Source organism: Penicillium waksmanii, assembly GCF_028829765.1.
Source record: "Penicillium waksmanii strain IBT 27052 chromosome Unknown utg000001l:1.0-4852451.0:1.0-4856178.0, whole genome shotgun sequence".
NCBI classification, from domain to species: Eukaryota; Fungi; Ascomycota; class Eurotiomycetes; order Eurotiales; family Aspergillaceae; genus Penicillium; species Penicillium waksmanii.
The window spans coordinates 3,739,002-3,753,220 of record NW_026643248.1 but is presented as its reverse complement, the minus strand read 5'-3'; the positions used below and the strand labels follow the sequence as shown (position 1 = coordinate 3,753,220).

The 14,219-nt window shown below is 50.3% G+C and overlaps 6 protein-coding genes across 6 annotated transcripts; 2 read left to right on the top strand and 4 right to left on the bottom strand.

The window, feature by feature from the left end:
• Positions 1-1,668: 1,668 nt before the first annotated feature.
• On the bottom strand, positions 1,669-3,903 carry N7481_001351 (uncharacterized protein; the record flags this gene model as incomplete). Its single annotated transcript, XM_057260570.1, has 4 exons — positions 1,669-2,343; positions 2,400-3,090; positions 3,202-3,237; positions 3,287-3,903. 4 exons carry the CDS (start codon positions 3,901-3,903, stop codon positions 1,669-1,671), a joined length of 2,019 nt encoding a protein of 672 aa, XP_057128402.1.
• A 6,382-nt stretch (positions 3,904-10,285) lies between these two features.
• On the bottom strand, positions 10,286-10,624 carry N7481_001350 (uncharacterized protein; the record flags this gene model as incomplete). Its single annotated transcript, XM_057260569.1, has 1 exon — positions 10,286-10,624. The coding sequence occupies one exon, from the start codon at positions 10,622-10,624 to the stop codon at positions 10,286-10,288; it is 339 nt and encodes a 112-aa protein (XP_057128401.1).
• Positions 10,625-10,652: 28 nt separating this feature from the next.
• N7481_001349 (uncharacterized protein) lies at positions 10,653-10,903 on the bottom strand (the record flags this gene model as incomplete). Its single annotated transcript, XM_057260568.1, has 2 exons — positions 10,653-10,824; positions 10,866-10,903. The coding sequence occupies 2 exons, from the start codon at positions 10,901-10,903 to the stop codon at positions 10,653-10,655; spliced, it is 210 nt and encodes a 69-aa protein (XP_057128400.1).
• A 181-nt stretch (positions 10,904-11,084) lies between these two features.
• N7481_001348 (uncharacterized protein) lies at positions 11,085-11,300 on the top strand (the record flags this gene model as incomplete). Its single annotated transcript, XM_057260567.1, has 1 exon — positions 11,085-11,300. The coding sequence occupies one exon, from the start codon at positions 11,085-11,087 to the stop codon at positions 11,298-11,300; it is 216 nt and encodes a 71-aa protein (XP_057128399.1).
• Positions 11,301-12,328: 1,028 nt separating this feature from the next.
• Positions 12,329-13,144, top strand: N7481_001347 (CBM21 domain-containing protein; the record flags this gene model as incomplete). Its single annotated transcript, XM_057260566.1, has 1 exon — positions 12,329-13,144. The coding sequence occupies one exon, from the start codon at positions 12,329-12,331 to the stop codon at positions 13,142-13,144; it is 816 nt and encodes a 271-aa protein (XP_057128398.1).
• A 205-nt stretch (positions 13,145-13,349) lies between these two features.
• On the bottom strand, positions 13,350-13,676 carry N7481_001346 (uncharacterized protein; the record flags this gene model as incomplete). The annotated part of the gene is made up of 1 exon (XM_057260565.1): positions 13,350-13,676. The coding sequence occupies one exon, from the start codon at positions 13,674-13,676 to the stop codon at positions 13,350-13,352; it is 327 nt and encodes a 108-aa protein (XP_057128397.1).
• Positions 13,677-14,219: the final 543 nt, after the last annotated feature.

Genomic DNA, 14,219 nt, shown 5'->3' with positions numbered 1-14,219 from the left:
CCCAATGGAGGAATTACAGCTAAATTCTTCCAGTCCTCGTTTACAATGACAGATACTGTCAGATTGGGGAGGAAATCGCCAGACACAACACATGTATGACCGACGAGCAAGGATATAGGTCGCATCGGCTGCTCTGCGATACAAAATTCTCCATACTGGGTGCATATCCCCTATATCAACTATAGTGAGGGCAACTACCGGAGGAAGCGCAAATTAAAAGTGCGACATGAGCTTAGCACTAATCATGGCTTCACGCTGTGAAGTATAACTCTCTTGAAAATGAGACAAAGTCTGAAATTCGAAAGTAATTCGCATCTGCAGATTTTTTTTGAGATGTGAATCTGTCGACAATAGTGGAGCAGTTACTTACAGCTGTCTCCTATTGGTTTCTTCTTTACGCCGCTTTCCTTTGCCTTTTGTATATACTTTTGGGGCTCCGAGACAACACAAAGTCACTCTCGAGTATCCCATGGGTCCTACGAGACATGGAGAAGTTGGTTCCATCCACATATCGACTATGAGCCAGTTCTGCAGATGGGTATTTAACATACCCTCTACCTGCCATTCTTTTGATCTCAATCAATCAATCCTATATGTCAATTCTACTGATTGGTTCCCCTTCTGAAAAGATATCCCCATTCATTGCATACTATGCCGTACTGTATTAGCCTGTTCTGACACCTTGATTATGTTTGGTACGGAGTCACCGTCTTGGTTTTGAAGACAACTTTACAGATATCGTGAACGAGTTCGCGGCAGAAATGACCCATACATTACACAATACGGAACACCGACATAGGTCTTGAATGAATCAAGTTGCGCTGGTCAGATTCCTTCCCACCTTTACCGACAGAACCTCAGGGCTTGCTTCTTAGTAAGCCCCTCTCTTGTGGATTCTGTCCAAATCGAGCTCCAGTGGTAATTTACCACTGACATAATATCCTCTCCACTACTATTTGTCGACGATGGATCAATCGGTAAGGTCTGGTACGTAGCAATGGATTATCGCTAAACAGCTGTTCCCTTCTAAGTACATCCGTCCGCCTGTTCCATACATAGTTACTCAGACTCACGGGCTTGCTTCTTAGTAAGCTCCTCTTCTGTAGATCCTCTCCGAAACGGGCTCTAGTGGCAATCAACCACTGACAGCTGAGCTTACCGATAGTTCCTGTTAAGGGGTCTATCCTGATTCGACACTTTTCCCCCTGCTAGGCCAAACGAAGGGTTGGGTGGACCGAGTCAAGACACTTAAAGAATCTAAGTGAACATCAAAGTGAACAAAGCGTGAGACCTCCGGGCAGCGACAGGGGCTCAGGCGAATGGACTCGCGCTCCGCCTGCAATGGCTACCGGGACACTGTGGTACAGTAATGCAGGAAACGACGCAGCAAGATGGCTGAGTAGGAACGCCGCGGGGCTCAGGCAGACCACACCCCTTTCTGCCTCGTACTCGCAAGGAAAACAGGCATTGATCTGAAGCAAGATTGTTGTTATCCAGTGGAGGCAAGCATAGAATTCCACCACCAAAGGTAGTCACCCGCGAAGAGTTGACAACACACGGCCGGCCAACTACATGAGAAGGTTTTACATCATCGTACAAAATGATCGTACAAACAAAAGCCAAGAGAAAGTCGTTGCGGACGTCAGGTCCGAAGCAGGGGAGAACCACTTAGGCCGCGACTTGTCTCCGTTCTCTCGAGCTCAAGTCACGTTTCATTTCCCCGTTGGTAGCATAGCCGCCGTGCCAAAGAGCCTGTTTGACAGTGATGGAGCTGGGGAGATTCTTGAGATCAGGCCTGAGGTATTTCATTCTTGCAGCACGCCACCGACGCGCTTGTCGTCCTATTTGGCCTTTGCGGGGTTTGACTAGCTTCGTTTCACTAGAATATTCATCGGAAACATCTTCTGGCTCGGCTCTCGTGCCCTTGGATCTTGATCTTGCATTATTGATGGGTTGTTGCACTGAGGGTAGGGTAGGGTTTATAGGCGGCGGCCCGGCGGGCAGCGGCGGGGGAGCGGAATGCACTCCGCTATCATGATAAAGTTCTGACGGCGGCGGTGGAGGCACTCTGTGCCCAGCGAATCTGCTTTCTGTCATGAAGACCCGACGAAGTTGATTGTGCTGTTCAGTGTATTTTTCGAAGTTCGCCGCAATGATCGGCCCCAGAATGCTCTTGTTCGGGCCTCGGACGAGTGCGAGGTGTTCCATACGATTTTTCAGGGTGGTATGAGCACTAGCGAAGGTGCGAAGAATCAGGTCGATCGCCCTTGTGCCGCCAGAGATATCGTTGTCCGTATTGTTAGGATCTTCAATAGTGAGACGATCGGGGGTTCCAAATGATTTCTGTTGTGTTTCATGAGTCAGATAGTGCATAAGTGGACCATTTGAACCTATCCCACCTTGCTGAAATATCCCGGAGGATCCAAACAGATTGCCGCTTGATTGTATTGAAACTTGTTTCCGTAGAAATTAAAGAATTCCATGAGAATGCTGCCAGGGTTGAGCTGCATATGTCCTTTGGGCAGATGCTGGAGTAGACTTGTGACCAAGCAAGTGACGGAGAAGCCTCCCAGTCCACCAGTCCGGACTTCATTGAGGCCACGGATGAGCAAAAACTGCTTGACCACTGACAGAATAACGGGCATTATGGGGAACTGCTCCTTCCATGTTTTAAATGTCTCGTTGGCCATCAACCCACTGTTGTTGTCAAAGGACATATCAACACGCAGCCCAGTCAGCCGGTCCACGAACTTCAGGATCGGGACCCGAGCATGGGTAACGCACTCGATCGAACCAGGAACAGCAATATTGGTACTTTCCAGGAAGCCCGAAATTGCGTTTAGTTTTCCTTTCCTCTCACCAAATGAACGCACTCCTGTGCGTCTGAAATTGTCGGACAGTAGTACCAGATCAATATCCGCGGTAGGCAGGTAGATACCAGAGGCAGAAGAGCCAAAAGCATGGATTTCAGTGCCAGCGTATCGACTTTGAAATGCAATATTCAATCGCTCGACGAGATCTCTACGGACAACGTTTCCAAATTCCTGCGGCTTGGCCCAGTCATAAAAGCTGAGAATCTCGCGATCTAACCTAGTGCGGGTTTAGAAAAGGAAAGACTCAATAGCGATCGAGAGGACAGGGGAAGTACAGACTGAAATTCTATGTGCAAGGAAGACGGAGTGGACTCAAACCAAGGCGTACCCGTCTCTTGGGACGGTGGTCTCCACTCCTTGATAACTGAACCGTCGCAGTTGTACTTGCTTGTAGGCTTGCCGGTCTTCCTAACGTGGCGTTTGATCGCACCCCTCCGGTTCGCTTTCGACTCGGGTCGGCAGAGTATACATTTTCCTGGCTTGTTGGCCCTTTGAGGGCGATATCGGAGGCGTTCTCGGGAGCGTTGCTCTGATGCTCTGATTTTTCTGATATCATGCTGAGGGAAACGAAATCCAAGTTCTCCCTGAGTTCATCTGTCTCAGCTGCCTTCGCTTTATCGCCAAGTCTTGGTTTTTGAATCAGCTTGACAACATCGAGCCTTTGATTCGTTTGTTTGCTTCGTAAGGGTATCGCAGTGTAAGGATCCGGGTTGGACCATCTCGGAACAGAGGGGCAAGGGTTTGAAATTGGTGTAGGGTCTTGGGATTCATCAACACTCATTGTGCGCTTCTTGTGTGGTCGCTCAGTGTCGGAGGCATCATCGGACGTGTCCCTTTTGGTCTCTTTGCTATTGCTCGAAGCAAGCAAGGAGGCGAACTTGCGTGGAGGTTTGGTCTTGGTTTCACCTTGGAGTTTTTCCGGTGTGCTATCACTCTTTCTAGATAGCAGCGGTCGGTCTGCAGTGGGAGTTGATGGATTCGGACGCGATCCACGGTAGTTTGGATTCCCTCTGAACTGTAAGGCTGACATTCTGGAGGGTCGCAATCAAGCAAGAGATGATCAGTGAACGCAAATTAGACGCGTGCAGTATTGCTTATTGTTGTAGTTCAGAGGTATCAATTGTCTTATTTTTCAGAGGGAAACATTAGGCTATATATATACAACGAGAAGATCAAGTTGATTTCCAATCAACTTGGTTCTTTATATAGATATCTCGGGATTAATTCCGATGGTTCGGCTTGGTTCCTGATCTGCACCAGCCTCATATCACAACATTCCCCCTCAGGATCGCTTTGCTGGCAGAGCGATACTGGAATTTCGCAGAGCAGTCAGGCCTCGGTAAAACCACTCAAAAACCTTCATGGGAAAATTAAGTGGAAAGAGCGCCTATGCTGTCATGCATGTAGCCTTTGAGTTTCTGAGGCGTCAATTCCTAAGAGACTACAAAACTTGGCAAAGGACATAGGCCCCAATGGCTTAGTGAGGCCATCTGCGGCCTGTTCCTTAGTTGGAACATATTGAAGCCCAATCTCGCCTGCATCCAGCACAGTTCGCTGATAGTGAAATTTCACATTGAAATGCTTCGTTCGTTTGTGGAATTCAGGGTTGCGAGAAAGCGCAATGGCAGACTGGTTGTCAGCCATGATGTTAGTGACCGGAGACCGGTACAGTTGCGTTTCGGCTAGAAAGGTGCGGAGCCACTGCAGATGCAGAATGGCATTGTATTGTCCGATGTATTCGGCATGTGTCGTAGACGTGGCCACTTCCCCTGTCTCTTAGACGACCAGGAAACTGGCGCCCCTGCAAGTTGGAATACATAGCCAGACGTCGAGTATGCTCCGTCAGTAACGATAGAACCCCCCGAAGTCGGCGTCTGTATACCCGATTAGCTGTCCACTGCGGTAGGTGATACGATGAGACTGTGTGGCTTGGATGTAGCGAAGCAATCGCTGCAGAGCAACTTGGTGGTGTGCTTGCGGCTGAGACGTGAAGCGACTCAACGTGCCCAGTGCAAACGCAATATCCGGTCGCGTGCCAACCATCAGATACATCAACGAACCGATGGCAGTCGCATAACGAGCCTTTGCTTCCTCGTCCAGAAGTGCCTCGTCTGGACGATGATTCAGGATTTGCTTCGGATTCATCGGCGTAGGCTTCGGCTGACAAGTTTCCATGCCAAAGTCTGAGAGTACCTTCTGGACATACTGGTGTTGGTGAATGGATACGGATCCATCGACGTGATAGTCGAACTGGATCCCGAGGAACGAGCGTGGCGTCCCCAGGTCATTCAATTGGAATTCTGCTTGCAATGCTCGTTGCACTTGTTCTATCTCATGCGAGTTTGCAGCAGCAATGAGAAAGTCATCGACGTAAACACAGACCACGCAATTGGATTTGTAGAATACACAGTTGTCCGATTGAGCCATGGTGAACCCATGAGAAGCCAGGACGCGGTGGACGCATTGGTACCAAATCCGCGGGGCCTGCTTCAGCCCATAGAGTGAGCGGCGCAGTCGGCATACGTATCCTGACTCTTCGAAGCCTTCGGGTAGTTCCATATAGATAGGCGAATCGACATCACCATGAAGGAATGCGGTGATCGCATCGAATTGGTGGAGTTTCCATCCGCGCAGCACGGCACTGGCAACAATGCAGCGAACGGAGTCCATCCGGGACACCGCAGCGAATGTTTCGTGATAGTCGATACCATGTTTCTGCCGGTAGCCTTTAATGACCAATCGCGCTTTGCGCGTTCCGTTGGCTTTGGTCTTGAAGATCCATTTGCACCCAATTACATGATCTGTGGCGGGAACGTCCTTTCGCGGGACCTTTTCCCATGTTCCGTGTTCGAGAAGTGACGCATATTCTTTCTGGATGGCGGCCCACCATTCCAGCTGGTTTGATCCAGACACCGCTTCACGAAAGGTCGTCGGGTCGACCTGTCTGTCCGATGCGGTGTTCAATGTGCCTGCCGAGTACACCTTGCCGAGTGATTCCAGGAGGCGCCGTGACGGTCTTCGTCTGCGACCATAGATTGAATACCCAAGATCCGATATCAAGTCGGTTCCTTGTTGGCTTGGATTGACCACTGGAGGTGTCTGTTCGTCACGCTCAAATGGCGTTTTATCTTTATCACCTGACAGAGGTAATGGCGATGGAGGTGGTGTAGGCAGCCCACTGGCTGAGCTCGGCATTGATGGAAAGACGGGCGATGGAGGAGCGTTGTCCGGGAGGTCGTTGCCTGTTTCCCCCTCGACGAGTGGCGCCACCGGGGTCCTCTCGTCGAACTCGACATCACGGGAAAAGACCGTCTTTCCCGAATGGATTTCATAGAGCTTGTACTGATTCGGCTCGCAATAACCTAGCAGTCGGCACTCAGACGATCTCGCTCCGAGTTTTGCTCGATGCTCTTTTGGGATTAAGACCCATGCCCGGGAGCCAATCCGTCGTAGATGTAACAGCGATGGCGGCTTCCCGTAGATAATTTCGTACGGGGTCTTTTTCCGGAGGATTGAAGCTGGCGCGCGCAGCTTCAGATAGACCACAGTGTCCACTAACTCGAACCACCAGGAAGGAGGTAGGTTCGCATCGGACAAGAGCGTGTTGATCCGCTCCCGGATAGTGCGGTTGGTGCGTTCGGCCAGTCCATTCTGTCCTTTGCAGTATGGCGGCGAGGTGTCGAACTCAACTCCCTGGCTTTCGAGGTGTGTTCCGATCGGCAGGTATTCTCTTCCATTGTCGGTGAGGAACCTCTTGATCTGGGCGCCGAACTGTCGGTGCACCCAGGCCTCAAATTGTCGGAACTTCTGGAGCGCTTCATGCTTCCATCTCATGGTATACGCCCACGAGCCTCGAGAATAGTCGTCAGTAAAGGTGATCACGTACCTGGAGCCATCTTTGGCCATCGGCATCTCCATGATGTCCGAATGAATCAATTCGAAGATTCTCGTTGAATGCAGACGTGGCCGTCGCGCACGGGAGTTCCTCTTCTGATGCTGCTTACCCGACATGCACGCCGGGCACTGCGGCGTTGCCTGCAGCTGCGCCTGCGTCAGCGGTCGGTACGGAGTGCCGGTCTGCCGGAGGACCACCCGCAAGTCACCCCGGTTCAGATGTCCCATCCGAGCGTGCCACAGCGCTTCGAAGGCCTGGTCCACTCCTGTGCCCGCATCTGCTTCGAGTATCACAGCTTCACCACCGAGTTCAGAGGTTGACGCTGTACATTCTACGTCACTTGACTCTCGAGGGTCGTCGACGTCCATGGCCACCGCCTGCGGTTCCAGGGAATCTGCATGGTCATGAGTCGCCGGCGCCCTCGCCAGTTGGACTCGCTCTCGGGATCTCTTGCTCACATGGCACCGCAGGATCAGTAGATCCTCCTCCGTATGGTAGGCGGTCCCCACCGTCCGTCCTCGGCGTTGCACAAAGACGTTCTGCGGGTGCGCCACCACCGAATAGCGGTCTCGCAACAGCTTCGGCACGCTGATCAGGTTCATCCCAACGCGTGGCGCGAAATATACATTCTTTAACACCAGGGGTTGGTTGAACTTCCCCCGGAGCGTGAGCTTCACCGTACCAATCCCTTCGGCTTCCACTGGATCGCCCGCCGTGTCCCCCGCCGTGTCCAACATCTCGCGATGGGGCCGAAGACTGCTGAAGCAGCTGCGGTCCCAGCAGATGTGGCTGGTGGCGGCCGAGTCCAGGATCCACCGGGGTTGCGGTGTGTGGGTATAAAGGGTCGTCACCCTCGCCCTCACGATATTGATCCTCGGTCTCTTGGAAGTCGGCGGGCCCTGCCGATCTTCCATCTGGCTTGATGGTATGTTTTGTAGATTATTTCTTGGTGAGCCGGAAACACTCCGTTCCGCCTTCAGGGCATGGTCCCTGGGCGGCTGTTGTTCGCGCTGCTTCTTCCAGCACTCCGCAGCTACATGGCCGCGCTTCTTGCAGTAGTTGCATTTCTTGGTGTTCTTCTGCACCGTGTTGATGGAAGGGTTGCTCGTTCAGTTGGGGACTCTCTGCGGGAACGTCGCAGCGTCCTTCCGCAGCACCGTCTGCTCGGCATTCGCCAGACGGTTGCCAATAGTCGCTGGGTTGACGGGATCCTTATCATTTTGGATCGCATCCACGATCAGGATGTATTCTGGTCCGATCTGCGTGAGCAGAATCGCAATATGGGCTTTGTCGCCGATCGATCCAGGGGCGATCACATTCAATCGGTGCACTAGCATCCGTACACGATCGACAAATTCGCGGGCACTGCGCTCGCCGGTGGTTTCACGAAGCTGAGCAAACAGCTCGCAGAACGTCGCGAGTTCCATCCGCCGGTACCGCTCTTCGAGCTCATTCCAGAGGTCGCGGGATGTTCCCAGCCCCGCGACATGGATACTGATCTGGGGGGGATAGGTACCGGAAGATGGTGTGGTAGGCTTCGGCTTCGCGGCGCGACCATTCATGGTGGCGCTCGAATGCCTGGACCTCCACTTCGAGGCGCGCTTCGATGGCGCGTTGCCTCACCGCCCCAACCAGGTGCGGTTCCACCAGAGGGTGGATGTCCGCCGTGATGGGTTTGGCGTATTTGAACGAGCAGTCAGGACGCTCAAGGTCGCCCGACACGACATCCCAGACCTGCCTTGCCTTGAGGTAGGAGGTCATGAGACGTTTCCAGGTTGCGAAGTTGTTCGCTTCCTGTCAAAGGCTCAATGGCTGTAACGGCTCGGTCGGGCGAGTCGTGGACCAGAGCCGACATGATGGTTGATGTAAAGCGGGGTAGATATAATCACGAAAGATTAAGATGATTCTCAGATGAGTAGAGACGGCACCCGAGAGTTGCTCCCGGGCTCATAACCTGTTGTTGTTCAGAGGTATGGATTGTGTTTTTTATTTAGAGAGAAACATGATGCTATATATACAACGAGAAAGAACAAGTTGATTGTAAATCAACTTGGTTGTTCGTATAGATACCTCGGGATTAATTCCGATGGTTCGGCTTGGTTCCTGATCTGCACCAGCCTCATATCACAACAATTACCCGTTAGCAGTTGTGTAACTTTTGGCCGTATAATATATGCTCTTGGTACCTATTTGTCAGTGGCTGTCACACCAAACTCGAGCCGATATCCTCTCGTAGTGATTTCTTGTGACGCGAGCACGACGCCATGCCCTAGGCATTCTAGAGTGGACGGAAAGCGTGCTTCCAAAGCCCCACACCCCTCGGAAAGATCATGTAGGGTAATCTTCCAGTCCTGTTTTCGAATTTATACTCCAACAATGGCTAGGTCAGGCTGGAAAAGTGATCCAAGGCATTGTATCAATGCCACCTGCTGAGGCAATGCGTGGTGTTGTGTGGGAGGAGAATATCGTCGAGGGATTCGGATGGGCCTTGTGTCTCGCAAGGCCATGAATCGTCCGAGCGACATGGCTCAAGCATCGTTCTTAGTGGCTTCGGTGGTGTTTCTTGGGGTCCTCAGGCGGTTGGTACTGTACATCGTGTTTCTTGGAGACAAGTCTTGGAATGATCGCGTAGGGAGCTTCTCTATTCACCGCCTTAATTGCCGGTCTGGCAGGCGGCCCGGGATGATCACCCAGAGATGACCCGGCAAAAGGGATTAACGGAAAAAGATCGCAGCATGAGTGCTTGCTTGGTACTTTCGAGATTTGTGATATTTCGGAGGTGTACATGGAAATATTCATCACCGAAATGAGCAATTATCATCGTTGAGAACAATTTAAATGATGCCGCAGAATTATTTTTTCTGGTAAAGCTTATGTTGATGAAAGTTGACACGATGGTTGTTGGTGTTTTGATTTGGTAGCTGCGTCACGAACGTTGAAGCGACGTTGAAATCCTGGAATAAGACTTCAGAATAGTTTTTCATCGAGATGAAAACTGCGGTTCCAATCGAACTAGCATATAATCAATCGTGAAATGGTTCAACAGGCCACGATATGAGGGCCATGAGGTTGGATATTGGTTCCCAGTTGAGACTTTGTCCATTATGACCCAGAATGAATGGCTAATTATTCTTTCTTCCTGCAGGTTCAATGTCAATATTGCGCCCTGCGTGACCGAGCTGGGAACGACGCGTTGCATCACGTGGAGTCACCTCGTTACCATACACCTGCCTTGCTCGAAAATAAGCCTGGGGCGCACAAGCCACATGGCGCCGGCCATTGACTCTTAGTACAGTTCCCGCTCCCAAAGGCCAAAGAAATCCGGTTGAAACATGGCCGCTCCGCTCGGCTTAGTGGGCCTCAGTTCGGGAGGGGTCGGTACCCTCCGGTTAGCCAAAAGGTAGTATTGCCGAATGTGTGTTTACCTCCCACTGGCCTCGCCTTTTCAAAGCGATGTTAAGTATTATTATAAGACCAGCCACCCATCTTTCTTACAGCTCCCGATCTTTTGTGGATATTACCGTGATATAAACCTGCGGCGTTGTGTACCGAGCGGGAGGTAACCGCAGATCGATGGCGGACCCACCTGCGGGAGGCCCATTCCACAAACAACCAAGAAACCATCGCCAGCATCGCAGGGGACGACCACCAAGCTCGAGCCGTCATCGACGCGGTCGGCTCGCTGAACGAGAATCGGAAACGAATTCGAAGCGGCGATGCCTTTACACCATCGGATCCGGCGGGTCGGATCACGACCAAGGAGGTGTGGAAGCTCATCGGCTCCTTGAAAGATGTCATCCGCCACCAAACCGCAGCAATCGAAACTACCCAGAACGAACTTCAGAGACTTGTACATGGCCAGAACATTCTTCAGGAACAAAATGTCAAGCCCATGAGGAGCTGAATGCTTTGCGAGCGCTATTCGAAGCGGCACCGCCGACGGCCTCAACCAGATCCTGGGCCGAAGTGGCAGCAGGGAATATCAGTCCATCCCAAACAAGTCCACGGGGAACCCAGATAGAAACGAACTGCGTCTGAATATGCACCCAGAGAAATCTGGTGGACTCAAGGGGCAATGAGAACCCTGACCGAAACACCTTTGTGCGATACTCTCAATCAAATCTGCCACAACCATATTCGCAAGACCCTCACGAACGCCGTTTCGACACAAGATGCCCAAGTGGTTAGGGCCGGCACCACCAAAAAACCTATTTCATTCGTTTCAAGGACACATAATTGGCCGAAACGGCCCATAATAACTCTGAATGGCTGGAAAACTTGGAAACAACAGGAAGCTAGTAAAGCCACGTTTCGGAATGGTCGTGCATCGGATTCCCACAGAGAATTTCGATCTGGAAACCTATAACGCCCGAGCGATGGAGAAAGGTATCGCAGAGAACGATCTGACAGAACGGAGCTACCACATTGAGGAGGTAGCATGGCTCAGGAGAGCGGACAAGGCCTTCGGGAAGTTTGCTTCACTTGGGGTCTGGTTCGACTCTGCTGCGGGAGCGGAACACGTCCTTAACTAGCAGATTTGTTGTCCAACGGTACATTGATAGCGTTGAGCGACGAGAAATCAAGAACAAGAGATGTTTCCGGTGTCAACGATTCGGACACCTAGCATGGTCATGCAAGGAGACCCCGCGATGCGCAATTTGTGCAGGTCAACACGAAGGGCTTCCAATAAATCTGGATCGGATAGTGGCGGAGATCGTAGCATTACTGAATAGAAACTATCTAAATATGACAACCTCATGGATGTCATTCGTTGAGCTGCGTTCATTGCACTTCCAGGGGCCTTTGATTACAAGACTGATCCATCTTGTCCCGCCCTAGGAATGAAAAGTTTCCCTGCTGGAATACTTAGCATTAAAGATGCTAATCGATCAATTGCTGCAAGAGAGACCAAAGAGAATATTCAGGACCAAAAGCGACTAGCAAAAGAGTATGAGAAAGCATATGGTAAACCACTAGCAAACCCGGAAATCAGGCATCAGTCGAGGCAGAAAAAACTGCAGAAGTAGACGGAGAGGCCTTTTTACGACCCGCCTTCAATATGCTTGATAAATAGTGTGAACAGCTTCAAAATTTGTTATTGCGGTGCAGGACGCCTAAAGCGGTAAGCGTGCAGAGACGCAAATACAGGGTTGTGGGCGGCCCGCTCGATTTTGCTTTACAAATCCGTATGGTAAGGGGAACATTTCGAATTCAGACTCCTGGCTCTCTTATTCGTGCGAGCCAACCAGGCCCACAGCCGTTCCGACACACTTCCTGGTTATGTAATCATGTGATTTCCTTGGTTTGTACTGTGTTCGAACCGCGGTTTTCGAGGTCACATTACGAGGCCTAGGTGGCTGCATTAGCTTTTCTGCGCATCATCGAACCAGCATTGGTTGCAAGTTGCAACCTTATTGAACTCCGCGGAGGATGTTATCAAAGTAGTGATGGTGCGCTGTATTAAATTGAGAGTCGCACCTTATGCTCAACGGTATCCATCGGCGAATAACTATGGTCTCATTGTCGTGAACATTTAATGTCTCCTCACTGGAAGTGACCGATGGCAAGCGTTATCTCCCCCGGAAGCTTGCAGCATGCCGCAACCTGCAACGGGGAATATTACGGTCGTTCATTATTTCGAAATGATCGAAACTCGACTCGAACGGTCTCGTATACTTGGGATTCCACCCGAACGCCAGGATCATCCGCTGCCGATCATCCCGATAAAAGACAACAAGATGGCCAGGTCCTAGCCAATTCAGTATCATCAAATTCTTCGGCCGCATTTCGCAAGCCTGCGATCCGATATAAACATGGGCAACGTACACAAGCGACAGATAAAGATACAACAGTTGTGAAGAATGTGCATTTCAATGAAACTTTCGAGCAAAGCTGTTTCTTCCTGTCAGCAGATGCTCCCCAGGCATTGATGCCAGGCATAGCTTCGACAAGAAATGGAGAGGACAGCATATCTTCTGATATGAACGAACGAAAAAAGCTTTGCCTGTTGCTCTCCCCGCATGCGTCACTATCAGTGTGGCGGCCTGTTCAGTTAGAGAGCCTGGAACTTTTGCCAACCGGAAATCAGATCAAAGGGACGGTGAAAGTGCTAAATATCGGATGGGAGAAAGTTGTGGCTGCTCGTTTCTCCTTCGATGGGTGGAAAACGGTTTCGGAGGTAGCCGCGGAACATGGGCAGTCCCTGTACTTGGGGCATTCAGTTGTTTCTGACAGGTTCGTTTTCTTGATTAATCATGAAACCTTCCCTCTTGAAATTGGAAACATTATTTGTGTCTGCATTCGTTACAATGTTCTCGGCCAGGAATACTGGGACAATAATGGAGGCACCAATTTCAATGTCACCTTGTCCATTTAGGCAATTGTTTAAAATTGGCACGGTTAGCCTCAAAATCTCTGTTTTATTCATGTAACTCTGTCAGTGATTAAGACGGCTTTCGAACGCTAGTTGAGCTCATGTATTGACCTATGGCCCCAGCTCTTTCTACCTCGAAATTTCGTATGAATACAAACCGCGTTTCCATGGTGAAACATGGTGGTAAGCATTCCAGAGAGTTGGGATCTTAGCCGACTGTGCGACCAGGTCCTTTGAAATATTTTGTTTGTTGTTGGGGATGGTGATGTTCATCCTTGACCGTGGTTTCGCTACGGTCCTTTGAAATTTGCTGGATTGTCGTATTGGACACATCCCCCAGGAACTGAGTCGTATGCGCTTTGGCTATGACTGAGCGTGCGGTCGTTGTGTGCCTGCTTGCAGAGCCAATAAATTGGAACACATTCTCCTCTGCAACGACATCCTCAAAGATGTTGCGACGTCCATCTTCTCGGTTCACCTCAGGAGTGAGGTGTTCCCTTTCAGTCGTTTCGGGATATTGGACTCCTTCACTCATGGTTTGTGGAATATTTGAGCTGAAGATTCAACTTCGGGGCTGGGGTAGTTAAAGTGGCTGGTCGCCCATCTCCATGACTCATTAATAAGCCATCCCGCGTGTAACGTAACGTAATTCCCGGCCGTCTCGAACACCCAGCCGTCCCGAACACCCCAGACACCATACTAATTACGATATTTCAGATTATGATATTTCAACCCACAAGGGTCTATATAAGTTAATGGGATATTCAAGTATTAAATATGTCATATTACGTATATTTATCAGGTCAAAAACTATTTTCAGGTTCTGTAATATTAATATATAAATATGCATCACCTTGTCGGCGTGTATTTCAGTAATATATGTAAATAACAATGTAATCTATTTATTGATGAATCCATACTAGTTAATGTATTACCAGTAACTATCCTACCAAAAATCAAGCAATATTGTGTTCTTGTTGTTGATATATAGCGACCTGAAATATCGCGTTTACTATGGTGTTTAGGGGTGTTCGGGACGGCTGGGTGTTCGAGACGGCCGGGAATTACGTTAACGTAG